The 14,457-nt window shown below is 45.4% G+C and overlaps 1 protein-coding gene across 1 annotated transcript in view; it reads right to left on the bottom strand.

Annotated features, from left to right (window-relative positions):
- SEL1L2 (SEL1L2 adaptor subunit of SYVN1 ubiquitin ligase) overlaps positions 1 to 14,457 on the bottom strand; it is a 100,351-nt gene that overhangs the window by 70,863 nt on the left and 15,031 nt on the right. The window contains exon 2 of the mRNA XM_090051185.1: positions 8,137 to 8,186. Coding sequence (XP_089907311.1) covers positions 8,137 to 8,186 — 50 coding nt within the window. The remainder of the gene's footprint in view (positions 1 to 8,136; positions 8,187 to 14,457) is intronic.

Raw genomic sequence — 14,457 nt, 5'->3', positions numbered from 1 at the left:
AACTGTGCTTAGTATCACAGGACTTTTTTTTTGGTCCCTTGCATGTGATATTATTGGGTCTTTTTACTTTATTTTGTAATTATGAAAATGCATCCCAGAATTTTCTCTCCACTCCCCTCCCCTCAGAATTTGGATGTGTCCCAGCACAGCTGATCCAACAGATGGGAGGGGACAGACATTGCTGGGGCCCTTGCCACTCCTGGGGCTTCAGGGACCTGACCTGTGAGCCAACAGACCTGGGTGCTTGGCCCCAACCCCAGGGCACACATGTGCAAGCACAGTATGGGGAAGCATGGTTCTTGGCCTGCAGGCATGTGCCCCGGAAATTCCCTCACGAGCACAGAATAGCAAAGTCTAGGAGGTTCCTCGCTCCATGCCTGTAAACATGTGTTGCAGGTCAGGACCAGCTGCCCAAGGCCATTATCACACAGGATTAGGCACCTAAATCCTCAGGAGTGCCTGCCTGGGGTGGAGCTGGAGAGCACTGCCAATCTCTCCTGCCACAAGCAAACAGACATCTGCTACAAAACCCCAGTATAAACTGTTACCACAAATGGTCATGCTCATAATTTTGGGGATTTGTGGCGTGAAAAGTTTGTGTGGAGGTTTGTTTGTTCAGGTTTTGTGCCACTATAAACTTTTTTATGGTGGTGCAACAGCAACAGCAACATCTATTTGCAGCCTTAGGCTGTGCTTTGCTCTAAAAATTTTGTTTCCATTGTTTTCTGCTCTGGGGCAATATTTGAAAACAAAAATTGATAACAAGCACAAATTTACAAACATTCTCAGAGTATCAACTGTAACTAAACATGATTCTCAGAAGAATGCAGGTCTCTCCTATGTACCTGTAGTCGCATCTGATACTGTGTTTCCAAGCATAACACTGCAATGCAATTATACAGGTTTCCCTCGATTTTATGCGGCTTCTTTATATGTGAATTCGCTCCTATGCGATGAACATATTTAGACCCATAATTTGTTATATGTGAGGTAAATTCGCTCTTATGCAATCAGCATAGATGCCCCCCCCCAGCAGGTACATCTGTGGTGGGAGGGGAAAGGGTCATGGACTCACTCACCCCTTCCCATGTGGAGCGAACTCGGGAGCGGCTGACACCAGCTGCCTGCAGCCACTGGGGTACACCATGCCCTAGTGCAGGCAGCTGGTGTCAGCTGCTCCTGGATCTGCTCCAACACAGGGTGGGGTGAATGCGAAAAAGTGGACCCCCGAAAGTGCGGTGCACAGCACTCACCCCGGCCCCTGTAGCAGGTGGGTTGCACCATGTCCCAAACCCCCCGGGGCTCTGCCGGTCCCCACACATCCCAGCCTGTGCTGGAGCAGCCCTGGGAGCAGCTGACACCAGCTGCCTGCACCAGGGCATGATGCAGCCCAGCAGCTGCAAGCAGCTGGTGTCAGCCACTCCTGGGTCTACTCCAGCACAGGAAGGGGTGAGTGGGAACCGGCAGAGCCCTGGTGTGTTGGGGCACAGTGCAGCCCAACTGCTACAGGTAGCTGGTGTCGGCTGCTCCCAGGGCCAGGGTGAGTGCCTCACTACCTCCCTTCCTCCCTCACCACCATGGGACCCTATCCCTATTTGTTACATTGTAAAGTGGGTTTGCTTTATGTGAATTTGATTTATGTGCTGTTTTCTGGGAACACATGTATTGCATAAATCGAGGGAAACCTGTAGTTGAATCATGGCAGCACTTGGGATTTGTTAGTTCCAACCAAAATATAGGTTGGAATATGTTCTTTAGGGTGACAGAAAACAGATGCAAGAGGGAATTTTCAGTAGCAGACAACATTAGGGAGAAATTGTCAGTTTATGGCTTGGTATTCAGATTGCTGACACAAATACCAGGAAGGGGCAAAAACTGAAATATATATATAGTATACTAAAAGTTTTGTTAAAATAGTGCCTTCGTACTCTAGCCGTTTACTCTAGGTACTTCAAATTAATTAACGGAACTTTTTATTGAAATAGCAAAATATGAAACTGTCTTAATAGTAGGTGAAGCAAATAGGTATAAAATAAAGGAAAAGGAAGGGCATAAAAGACAATTTTTAGGCCAGATGTGCAGAAAAAGTTAGCTTATATAATTATACCAGCAAATCCTTTCAATATAGTGGAGTTTATACCAGCAAAAAGTACTTTTGTCGATGTAATTTTAACTAGTTCATCAAGCAAAGTAAGTTATATCATGAATAGTATTTTATGCCAGTATAATTATGTCTATACTTTTAAGAGCAGAATTGTCATAAAAATATCACATCCTGACACTTCTAAACCAGCAACCTTTTCTAGAGTAGGCTTGGGCCTAATTGGTTTTAGGACTCCCGTTTTAATTTGAACAATATATACTTGGGTTTCCATCTTTAGGGTTTTTATTTATCAGGGTTCTTTTAATTCCTTTTTTTTCTTTCACAGGGAAGGAGAAACCACTAGAGCTGTTCATCTGAGGCAAACTAATTTTAGGTGGACTTGTGACTGGATGTCCCCATGATCTTTAAATGCAATTCTTTGTAAAAACTTCCAGCAAACTCACTAAGTTCTATCCACCTATATTTGATATTATGAGATTTAAATTATGAATCCTCTTCAGCCTGATAATCTTGTTCAGATGTAGCTATTTTTAATCTACAGGTGATATTTGATATGCAATTTTGAATGTAGAAGTTTTCTATTTCCCAAGAAGGCTTTTCACATTTTAAATATGGAACATTACTAGTTTATCTTTTTCTTACTCCATGTAAGTCCAGTAAAACCAAGTTTATTTAAAAAAATAAGCCAGTCCTAAAATGAAACAATGACTTTTATTCTCTGGAAATAGGCAAATAATTTACCAGGAGAAGCACTCCTTAGGAATGCCACAGTTAATTATCTTTTGTTTGCATGCACATTTCACATATTATCATCAAATGAAAAAAGCAACTTGAAATGTGCTCTGCTATTCCATATTTTACTGGAAATATTTTAAAATGAAGTGCAATTATTCTTATTTTAGAGTGGGAGAAATTGTGAAAATTTATTGCAACAATCTTTTAATGCATTTAACATTAAAGTTACATAGTTAGAATAATCAAAACAGGGTGTCTACTACAAGCTTAATTTAGCAGTTGCACATCTTGTAAATTTAACGGTGAACATTTTATGAAATTATGTTAAGCTGCACATTTAACCTGAAGAACAAGACATAAAAGTATATTTACATTTGCTAGGAAATTGTGGCTGATCTTGCTTTCTGTTTGAAAAGAATTTTACTTGCTGTATGAGTTAGTGTTGGGGGACTGATGTAGAACTGTTCTGTCAGCTCTACACTGACTGAGGAACCACAGTATTCTTGGAGTCTTCCCTTGGGCTATTTCCACCCCATTTTATGCAACTAGAGTAGCATGAAAAGGCAGAGGTTGTAGAAAGAATTGGTTCTAACAAATCCTGTCTACTTAACCAAAGACCTGGTTCTTCTTTGTACAAGAAACACATCAGGAAAAATTGGTCCACTTAAACGTCATGAGACTAATTTTATTGATGTTTGAAGAAAAGGATATTAATGCAAGAGAATAGCTATCCTTAAAGGAACAATGGGCTAGGACAGTAATGCTCAACCCCAGTCTGCTGGCCAAATCCAGCCCACAGAGCCCTGTCATCTGGCCCATAGAGCTTCCCATGGGTCAGGAAATTTGGTGGCAGGAGAACAATGATAATTAATTAATTAATTACTGCACCTCCTCCCTCACTACCAAATTCCCAAGCCCTATGCAACCAGATTGGGCAAGACTACATTTCCCCCCAGCACACAGCTAGATTGGTCCTGTCTACACCTTCTTCCCTCCACATGGCTGGATTGGGGCCAGGCCATGCTTCCTACCCCTAGCAGCTGGATCAGGCCCCACTGCACCCAACCTCCCAGTCTCTGCTGGGCTGAGCTCACCAGCCAGAGGTCACCACCCACAGATGCCCATACAGCCCACAGGGCAAAAATGGTGAGCACCACTGGGCTAACATCATACAAATTTTGACAGGAAAAAGTATTATCTGAAATTCAAAAGGAATAGGGGTTTGCCAACATCCAGAAGTTGGCAGAAGGAAATGATTACCTTAGACTAGATTGTAAGTTGATATGTCCCCAAAATATTATTGACAGTCTTGGACCTGAGGGGAAAGTCACCTTTTGTAAATTGCTGTAGTTTCATTTGAGTTAAACCAGCTGAAGATCTCGTTCATGGATTTCAAAATTTACATAGGATGCAAGAATATTATTACCATTCCCTAGCAAAGATTCGAATGTGTATAATTTCTAGTCTCCTATAACTGAAAAGTAGTTTTAGTTGCTAAAATGTTGCTAAAATGCTCCAAGTAAATGTATTTTTAGGCAACAACTAAGCATGAAAATGATCAAATCATAAGGAAAAAGTTTTAGAAATTTCTGCAAAAATGGAAGTTAAGGGAAGCTGCTTGGCAGCCCACTATAAAACTTACTTTAAACTTTAGGATGGAAAGTTTATACATAGAATCATAGTTACTGTATCATAAATTGTAAAAATCTTTTATGATGAACATCTTTTTTCTCTTGCCATAATGTTTACCAGTCCAAAAATGTTAGTTTTACTTCACCAAATGCATTACAAGCATTATTAGCCATACCTAAAGAATTATTTAACAGATGAACACTGCTTTCAGGTTGATGTTCAAATAAGAAATCTGTTTATTACTTCACTTGCAGAATGACAGCAGCAGCAACAAAAATATGATTCATTCTAAAATAGAGACAAGTCCTTAGCTGAAAAAGATTAGAGTTAAAAGGAAATGTATGGTATTGTCACAGAGAAACTCTGTAAGTGTATAATGAAGCCTCTTTGAAATAACCTTTTATCTCAAGTGAAGATATTGCAAAGCAACTAGATGTAAATGCAAATGTTCTAATATTTCAATAACTGCATTGGTAAAACCAATTACTTGTATCTAGACCAATATTTTGATTACTTCATTTTACATATATCACAGCTGCAGATTTATACTAAAACTAAACACATTTAGCAAGTAAACATGTTGAAAATTGCATAATTCCTTGAAAAAACAGAACACAGTGTCCAAAAAATCACCTTACAGAACTGGTGATCAATTTGTTTGCTCCATGGGCCAGATGGGCAGTGCCTGGTCCATCTTCAGGCTAGAACTAGCTAATAGGCTCAGTCCTGTATACAGGGTGGGCATGGCAGGGCCAGATTGGCTGTATGGAGGCGGGGCAGCCTGGCCCCAATCCAGCTGCACTGGTGGCAAAAGGGTGCATGACCTAGCCCTGATCCAGCCATGCAGGGAGAGGGGGTGTAGCCTGGTCCCAGTCCAGCCATGTGTGGCAGGGAAGGGGGCATGGTACAGCCCTGATCTGGCTGCAGGTGGTGGGAAGGAGGTGTGATCCATCCCTGATCCGTCTATGTGGGGCTTGGGGGATTGACAGCAGGGGAGAGAGGTAGCATTAATTCTCCACTGCCAAATTTCTTGACCCCTGTTGCCTGGATGCCATGGCTTCCCAGGCTGGATTTGGCCCATAGGCTGGGGGATTGAGCACCCCTGTTTTCATGTATGGGTACTTCCAGAGGCATAGCAGGGCAGGTCTGCACCTGGGGCAGCTGCTGATGCACAGTACAGCATCTGGGGCAGCTGCTGATGGTGGCTTCTGCTGTGCCAATTGCTGCAGCACAGAAGGTTGTTACTGCAGCTTTTTTTGCACCTTCTGCCTGACCAGAGGCAGCACTAGGGACTGCTGCCCTGGTTGCCCTCGTCTCAGCTACACTACTGGAGATTTTTGATAGCCTAATTTAAGTAGCTTGAGCCTGATCCAGTGCCTGAAGTCAATGGGGTCCTTCCCTTTGATCTCAGTGAACACTTGACTGTCATGGAATTTGGCTTTCAGAAATGCCAGGCACTTACTTCAAGTCAATGGGGACTGTAGATCAGGCTTCATTTGTACAGTGGAAACTAACATTAAAAACCTGAGGTCATTTCTCCAAATTTGTTTTGTATATCTTTATCTTGGAACAATGTATGAGAATTTCACTGATCCCTTCTGATTACTCATAGATAAATTTGTTTTCATAGATTTACTAGATTTTAGGGTTGGAAGGGACACCCAGACAGGTGTTTGTCCAAGGAAGGGGACAGCACCACCTCCCTTGGAAGTGCATTCCATATTTTGGCAACCCTCACTGTAAAGAATTATTTCCATGTGTCCAATCTAAATTTGCTGTACTTCAGCTAGTGGCCAGTGTTTCTAGTTACTTTGATGGGTTCCCTGGTAAACACTGCATTCCCTATTTCAGGGGTGTGAAAAATACTGCCCGAGGGCCAGATCTGGCCTGTGAGGCCATTCTATACGGCTCACAGGGCCCCTAAAAAAATGTAGAAAATTAATATTTCTCTGCCCTTGGTTCCTGTGAAAAGTAAAGACCTAGCGGGGCAGTAGGACCTAGGGGAAGCCTGGCGGCCTCCCACAACAGCAGGCTTGCCCGGCCTCTCCTTCCAGCCAGAAGCCCCAGCTGGGGTTTGTGAGCTGGGAGAACACGGCTGCCCTGGCGCGGGAAACTCAGGTAAGTGGGGGGGATGGACCCCAGGCAGGGAAAGAGCGCAGGGGGGAAGCAGCCCCTCCCTGCCCCACACCCGGTGCCCTGAGCTGCAGCTGCTTACAGCCCATGTGGGGCTGCCTGTGCCTGCTCCGGACAGCCCCATGTGTGCTGCGAGCGCCTACAGCATGGGGCACTGGCCATGGGGCGGGGGAGGGGCCACTTCCCCCTTGCACTCAGCTTTTCCCTGGGCTTCTTCCCTGCATGGAGAAAAGAGGCCCCTCGCCCATCCTATGGTTGGTGCCCCACGCTGCAGGTGCTTGCAGCCCATGCAGGGCTATCTGAATAGGTACAGGCAGCCCCAGGCAGGCTGCAAGTGGCTGCAGTGCGGGGTGCCGGGCATGGGGTGGGGAGGGGCTTCTTTCCCCACCCCACTGCACTCAGCACCACCTTGTAACCTGGCCCCACTGCCAGGCTGGCAGTGGGGAGGGTTACAAGCCGGTGCTGAGCATGGGGAAAAAAGTGGCCCCTCGCCCACCCCATGGCCAGTACCCCACACTGCAGCCACCTGCAGCTTGACTGTGGCTGCCTGTGCTGGCTCCAGACAGCCCCACGTGGGCTACGAGTGTTTGCAGCAGGGAGCCGGCCATGGGGCAGGCGAGGGGCCATTTTTCCCCGCGCTCAGCACCAGCTTCTTCCCTTCTGGCAAGCAGGGTTTGGGGCTCTGCGCTGCCCCCCGCTTGTACCACAGGGCTGGGGGACACTGGGTGTGAGTGGGCGGGGAGCCAGTGGGAGCATAGGGCCTACACCGGTGTCCAGGGGCTACCCATACGGCCCTTGACAGCCTATCAAAACTGGGTAAGTGGCCCTCCGCTGAAAATAATTGCCTGCCCCTGCCCAATTTCCTGCTGACCCCCCCCGATGAGTTTGTAGACAGCCACAAGATCACCTCTCAGTCTTCTCTTGCAGGGGCTGAAGAGATTCAGGTCCCCCAATCGGTCCTCATAGGGTTTTTCCTGTAGGCCTTTAACCAGATGATTGGCCTTCCTCTGAACCCTTTCCAGGTTATCTACATCCCTCTTGAAGTGCGGCGCCCAAAACTGGATGCAGTACTCCAGCTGTGACCTCACCATTGCCACATAGAAGGGAAGTATCACCTTCCTAGACCTGTTTGTGATGCACCTACTTATGCAAGAAAGAGTGCGGTTAGCTTTACTTATTACTTCATCACATTGGCGACTCATGTTCATTTTGGAGTCAACAACGACTCTGACATCCCTTTCCGCAGTTGTGCTACTTAGAATGGTACCTCCCAGGCTACAGGAGTGTTGATGATTCTTCCTCCCTAGGTGCAACACGTGGCACTTATCTTTGTTAAACTGCATCCTATTCTGTTCCACCCACTTCCCCAGCCTGTCCAAATCGGCCTGGATTCGCTCCCTGCCTTCTAGTTTGTTTACCTCACCCACAGTTTGGTGTCATTTGCAAACTTGGACAGAGTGCTTTCTACTTCCTCGTCCAAGTCACTAATGAAGATATTGAACAGTACTGGTCAACTTAAGATATATACTTACTTGTTTTGAAACATTATCTTCTGTCTGGTTTTCAAAACTTTTTTCTGGTTCTAAAAATAACAAAACACATCAGAAAATTTTATTTTGTTATATAGTTACTTTAATTTCTATTCAATTAGAGTGTGAGTTTACATACAGAGACATGTATTTATTTTGGTAATTAATTCAGCCATTGTTTAATGTTGCAGATAATTCTAACATACTACTTTTTTGATTGAACACCACTTTGACTAGATGCAGTGTTCAGAAATGAAATTCAGCTATATACATCACAGACCCCTTGGAGCCTAGTGGAAATAATTCATGTTAGCCATGCAGGCACCTACACGAATAAATACAAATTCAATTCTTTCTCTCTGGTAGCCTTCAGTGCTCCCCAGTGTACTAGCATGGAGGCCACACTTCTTCCTGGTAGTTATTACGGAGAACCTGGTATATGGCTGCTTCACTTGTACTTGGATACTGAAGACTTTTGTAGTGCAGAAGTACATTCTTATGACCTTTGGTGAGGCTGGGTAGGTGGTGCTGAGTGTGAAGACAAATGGTGTAGGCACTGCTGTACTTTTTCTTATCATGAACAGAGGCTTACAATAGTCTGCAGGGTACTCTAGGTGGACTGGAAGTATTGCCCCTGGATCATGCAAATCACAAAAACCGATTAAGGAGTTTTCCAGTTAAAGGTAATGTAGACAGGCAGGCAGCAGTGACCAGCACTGCAGCAAAAGTGTCAACCCACATTAGAGGTGGAATGGATTATATCAAGGGCAGACAATTATTTAGGCTGGAAGGCTGCTTAATAGGTTTTGGTGAGTTGTCAGGTGCTGAATGGATAGTCCCGCCCCCTGGTTGCCATATTGGGACCAGAAGTCCCTTCCCTTGCCCCACAGAAATACTCCTTTTGGCTGCCATCTTAGAACCAGAAAAAAATCCAAATCATACATTAGAAGTCAAACACCTACTAAAATAAATTTTAATTTTTATTATAAAAATATTTGTCATGATGTTTTTATGTACTGTATATAGAAGTGATTGCATAAATAACTCAAAAATAAAGTCTCGATCTTTTATAGTGAGTGCGTGTATGTATGGTGGGGTGTGGGGGGGCTTAGGGGGGTGTGGCTGTGTGGAGGGAATAGGGTATGTTGGGTGTGTGTATATGGGGGGTTGTGGGGGAAGAGTGTGGGTGTATGATGTTTGTGGGGTATGAGACAGGGTGGGGGTGTGGGAACCCCCCCACACTTCCTTACATGGCATGCAGCCCCTGCTGGTGGCAGCAGCAGCAGGCAGGGAGCTCAGGGAGCTCATGCCCAGTGCAGGCATTGGTGCTTAGTGGGGCATGGCTCTGGCCAGTGCTGCACGCAGGGAGTGGGTAAGGAGTGCAGCCTTCCCATCTGCCTCTATCATGGGGGCTCCACACCGCATGCCTGGAGCTCCCACACTCACACTAGGAAAAGCCCCATGCTGGACTCCACAGGGAAGCAGGGGGCAGGACTCCCTCTACTCCTGGTGGAGCCCACAGACCTGCACAGCAGGGGTGGGGAAAACAGCCGGCTCCAATGCAGCAGCTGCAGGTGTACAGGCCCCGCAATGGAGGCAGGGAACTGTGGGGGCCAGGCTGTCTCCTGCTATGTTCTGCAGTCCTGGTGCTGCAGTCAGGAACTACGTGCTGCTGAGAGGTACCCAGCTGGACTGGCTAGCTCTGTGCCATGCCGCATGGTCCCTGGCTGCAACACCAGGCTGCAGAATGCAGCAGGAGCCAGCCCAGACCCTGCAGTTGCCAGCTGGATCCTGCTGCCACTGGCCATGGCCCCCACAGCCCTGTGCAACCACCTGCTTCCACTTCCCCGCCACAAACCTGCCACCACCCTGCTGCTTCCCTTCCTTCCTCACCCACCACTCCAGCAGTGTGCAGTTCCCAGCTGCAGGGCCAGGACCATACAGTGCAGCAGGAGCCAGCTGGGAGCCGCATGGTGATCCTTCCCTCCTCTCTCCCCACCCACTTCTTATCTGATTCTCTACTCCCAGATGGAGGGACGTGGGGAAACAGCTGCAGGCCAGAAGCCTCTGCTAGGCTGGAGATAGGCAGGGGCTGGGATTGGGGCTGGTCTGGGTGGGCCTTTCTGCTGCTGCTGTAGGGTCCTGTTACCAGCTCTTCCTGGGTCCTGCTGTTATTGGCACCTTGTCATCTTTGACAGGCAGCCACAGGAAGATAATCATTAATTTTCTAATTTTTTTAAGGGACCCTGCAGGCCAGATAGAATGGCCTGGCAGACTGGATGTGGCCCACAGGCTGTGTTGTGCCCACTCCAGATTATATCCCTTATTGCAATATTTCCAATACTCAGGCCTTGTCACTACTCTGAAGGATGGTTTTTTCCCCCCATACTAACTAAATTGGGAAGCTTGTCTAACTCGTGCCCAACAGTGCAGTTGGTCCAAAAAAAGATGTCACTGAAAGAAATCCTTCCTCTTGTCTATGGGTCTTATAGTTTCATAGTTTCTAGGGTCAGAAGGGACCTGAGCAGATCATCAAGTCTGACCCCCTACCATGGCAGGAAAGAGTACTGGGGTCAAACAACCCCAGCAAGGTGTTTGTCTATCCTTGTCTTAAAGACCCCCAGGGTAGGAGCCAGCACCACTTTGCTTGGAAGTTGGTTCCAGATCCTAGCCGCCCTGACAGTGAAGTAGCGCCTCCTGATGTCTAGTCTGAATCTACCGTCTGCCAGCTTGTGACTGTTATTTCTTGTCACTCCTGGTAGTGCTTGGGGGAACAGGGACTCCCCCAATGCCTGCTGGTCCCCTCTGACTAGTTTGTAACAGGCCACTAGGTCCCCTCTCAGCCTTCTCTTGTGGAGGCTGAACAAGTTCAGGTCCCTTAGCCTCTTCTCGTAGGGCTGCCCTGCTGCCCCCTGATCATGTGAGTGGCCCTCCTCTGGACCTTCTCCATGTTGTCCACATCCCTCTTGAAGTGCGGCGCCCAGAACTGGATGTGGTACTCTAGCTGTGGCATGACCAGTGTTGCATAGACGGGGAGGAACACCTTCTTGGACCCGCTTAAGACGTGGATGCATGGACAAGGTGTGGTTGGCCTTCCTGACTGCATCCCCACACTGCTGGAGCCATGTTCATCTTGGAGTCAATGATGACTCCAAGATCCTTTTCTGCCTCTGCACTGATGAGAAGGGAGTTCCCCAGCCTGTAGGTATGCTGCTGGTTCTTCCTCCCTGGGTGCATCACCTTGCACTTGTCAACGTTGAACCCCATCCTGTTCTCAACCGCCCACCCTGTAACCTGTCTAGGTCCGATTACAGCCTATTCCTCCCTTCTAGCGTGCTCACATCCCCCCACATCTTGGTGTCATCAGCAAATTTGAACAGGGTGCTTTTTACCCCCTCGTCCAAGTCACTGATGAAGATGTTGAACAGTGTGGGCTCAAGGACCGAGCCCTGGGGGACCCTACTGTCCACATCCCTCCAGGTCAAAAATGACTCATCCACCACCACTCTCTGGGTGCAGCCCTCCAGCCAGTTAGTGACCCATTTGACTGTGCCATAGTCAATACCACAGTCCCCCAGTTTTTTTTCTTATTCTTCTCCAGCTGAAGTAAAAAGAGGTTTAGCTTTTGACATCAATAAGAATAGGTAAGGGTCCACATTGTAAAGTCCTGCATTTGGGATGGAATAACTGCATGCACAAATACATAGTGGGGATTGATGGCTGGACTTCAGTATTGCAGACAAGGACCTGAGTTACAGAGAATCATAAACCAACTATAAGCCAACAGTTTGCTCTTGCAAAAAAAGCCAACAGAAGTTTCACTTGTAAATCAAGAGGAGTGCTTCTTCCACTTTGTTCAGTACTGATGAGGCCTTGCCTGGAGTACTATGTTCAGTGTTTGGCCCAACACTTCAAGAAGCAGGTGGACAGTTTGGAAAGAATCCAGTGTGGGGCAACAAAAAATGATCAGAGGCCTGAGAAACAAGATTTGTGAGGAAAGGCTGAAAGAACTGGAATTATTTAGTCTGGGGAAGAGAAGACGGGGGGATTTTATAACAGTCTTCAAATACATGAAGGGCAAAAATAGGATGGAAATTTACTTTTCTTTGTGACTGTATGAGCAACAGCCTCAGCTTCAGCAGGGGAAATTTAGGTTGGAGATTAGAAGGAACTTTCTGATTCTGAGGGTGGTCAAGGATTGGAACAGGCTATGTAGAGACAGTGGAATCTCCATCCTGGGAAGTTTTCAAGACCAGTTTAGATTTTAGACAGACATTTGGCTGGGATGGTTTAGTTGGGGATGATCCTGCCTTGAGGAAGGAGCTAGACTAGATGACCTTATGAGGTCCCTTTCAGCCCTGCTTTCCTATGATTCTATGATTCTGTGTATTGTTAGGCTTGGCAGAATTTGATTTTTATTTTTTAATAATTTTGAATGGCTAAAAATCTGTGTCTATTTTTAAGCATTTATTTAGATTTGTATCCATTTAAATGTTCAAGACTGTGCAAAATTTGGGGTGGTTTTCAATTTTTATCAATTTAAATGTTCAGAATTGCATGAAATTAGGGGTTTGGGGTCAGACAATTTAGTAATGACAGTATAAAGTTAAAAGCTTTGTAAAATCACATATCAAAATATAAGTACATATTTATAAATCAGTAAACCATACCTACTTTAAATCATTCTGTTCATTCATCAGGAAAGAGCTGGGTGGGCAAAGACCAGGAGAAAAGGGGAGCAGCACTCCCAGAGCTACCCTTGGCTTAGCTGGTTTGGTTTGGCCTGGGCAGGATCCTGCTGCCACCAGGCTCAAGTCTCAAATACTCTCTCCCCTCTGGGAGTTGGGTAGGGGTTAGAATCATAGAAAATGAGGGTTGGAAGGGACCTCAGGAGGTCATCTAGATCATCCCAGGCAAGGCTTTGCCTACCTTGGTCTGAAAAGCCTCCAAGGATGGACTCCACAAGCTCTCTGGGTAACCTGTTCCACTCTATTACTACCTTCCTAGTGAGAACATTTTCCCTAATATCTAACCTAAACTTCCCTTGCTGAAACTTGAGACCATTGCTTCTTGTTTTGTCACCTGCCACCACTGAGAACAGTCTAGCTCCATCCTCTTTGGAATCACCCTTCAGGTAGTTGAAGGCTTCTGTTAAATCCCCCCTCAGTCTTCGCCTCTACATGTATTAAGCCTAATTCAATCAGCCTCTCTTCATAAATCATGTTCCTCAGCCATTTTTGTTCCCCTCCACCGGACTCTTTCCAATTTGTCCATGTCCTTTCTGTAGCAGGGTGCCCCAAACAGGACACAGTACTTCAAGTTTATGAATTATATATATAAAGGGGTCTATTCTTTCCTTGATATGCGTGCATGATACGCACATATTTCAGTAGGAGCACATTTTTCACAAAACAATCACTCCCTTTCTGACCTTGTGATCCTCACACTCAAGAAAATCAACCAAAAACCTTTAAAAAATGAGTTTGGGAACCAAGATTCATAAGCTGGCTGGACACTAGGAACTAAGGACTGAATGCCAATACTGATGTTATGGCACACTACCTGCTTCCTGAAACTCTTCCTATACCTGATGAAGAATGTTGTGCATTTGAAAGCTTGTTTAACTCTATCTGAAATGCACAGGAGGTCTCATAAAAGGTATCAGGCTAAGAAATCCAATATACTACAGATAATAACGATTCTCCTCCTTTTCCAGATGTCTTGATCTCCAAGTAATTAAGCTTCTTTTGTTCTGCTAATTGTTTGTCTACTACCTCTGGGAAATTATCTCTCCTCCCCCCTCCAACTGACAGCTCTAGTCTCTAATTTTAACTGTTGACTATCCCTGTGCTTTCTTCCCTCCTCAGACCTGATAAAAAATGCCTTGCATTCAAAACTTCTCTATTTGTTTAACTGTATTCCAACTATGAAGTTGGTCTAATAAAAGATACCATCTCAAAAAAAATCTTTGCCTCTTGCATAATTCCTGGACCATCACAGATACAACATCATTCTAATACTACAAAATCATATCAATGGAATTATTTTGAAGAAATCTTAGAGGAATGGAAAATTGGGTGCCAGAAAAACAACTTAAATTTTTCCTTGCTGCATATAAACCAAATGGTAATTTTAAAGGCATGATTTAATTGCTCTGGGTAAATCTTGTACAGTATTTAAAACAAAGGAAGTTAACATAAACTGTACATGAATACTTTTTTATATCAAGGACATATTAGCTTTACTTCAGTAAGTATGTTATATTAACTTTGCATTATAAATAATTTTTAAACTTTGAACTTTCCTCCTATTGCTTCCATCTTT

This window comes from Crocodylus siamensis, chromosome 1, assembly GCF_052110815.1.
Source record: "Crocodylus siamensis isolate JL-2025a chromosome 1, ASM5211081v1, whole genome shotgun sequence".
Lineage (NCBI taxonomy): Eukaryota > Metazoa > Chordata > Crocodylia > Crocodylidae > Crocodylus > Crocodylus siamensis.
The sequence above is the reverse complement of the archived record's forward strand: the minus strand, read 5'-3'. Positions and strand labels throughout refer to the sequence as shown.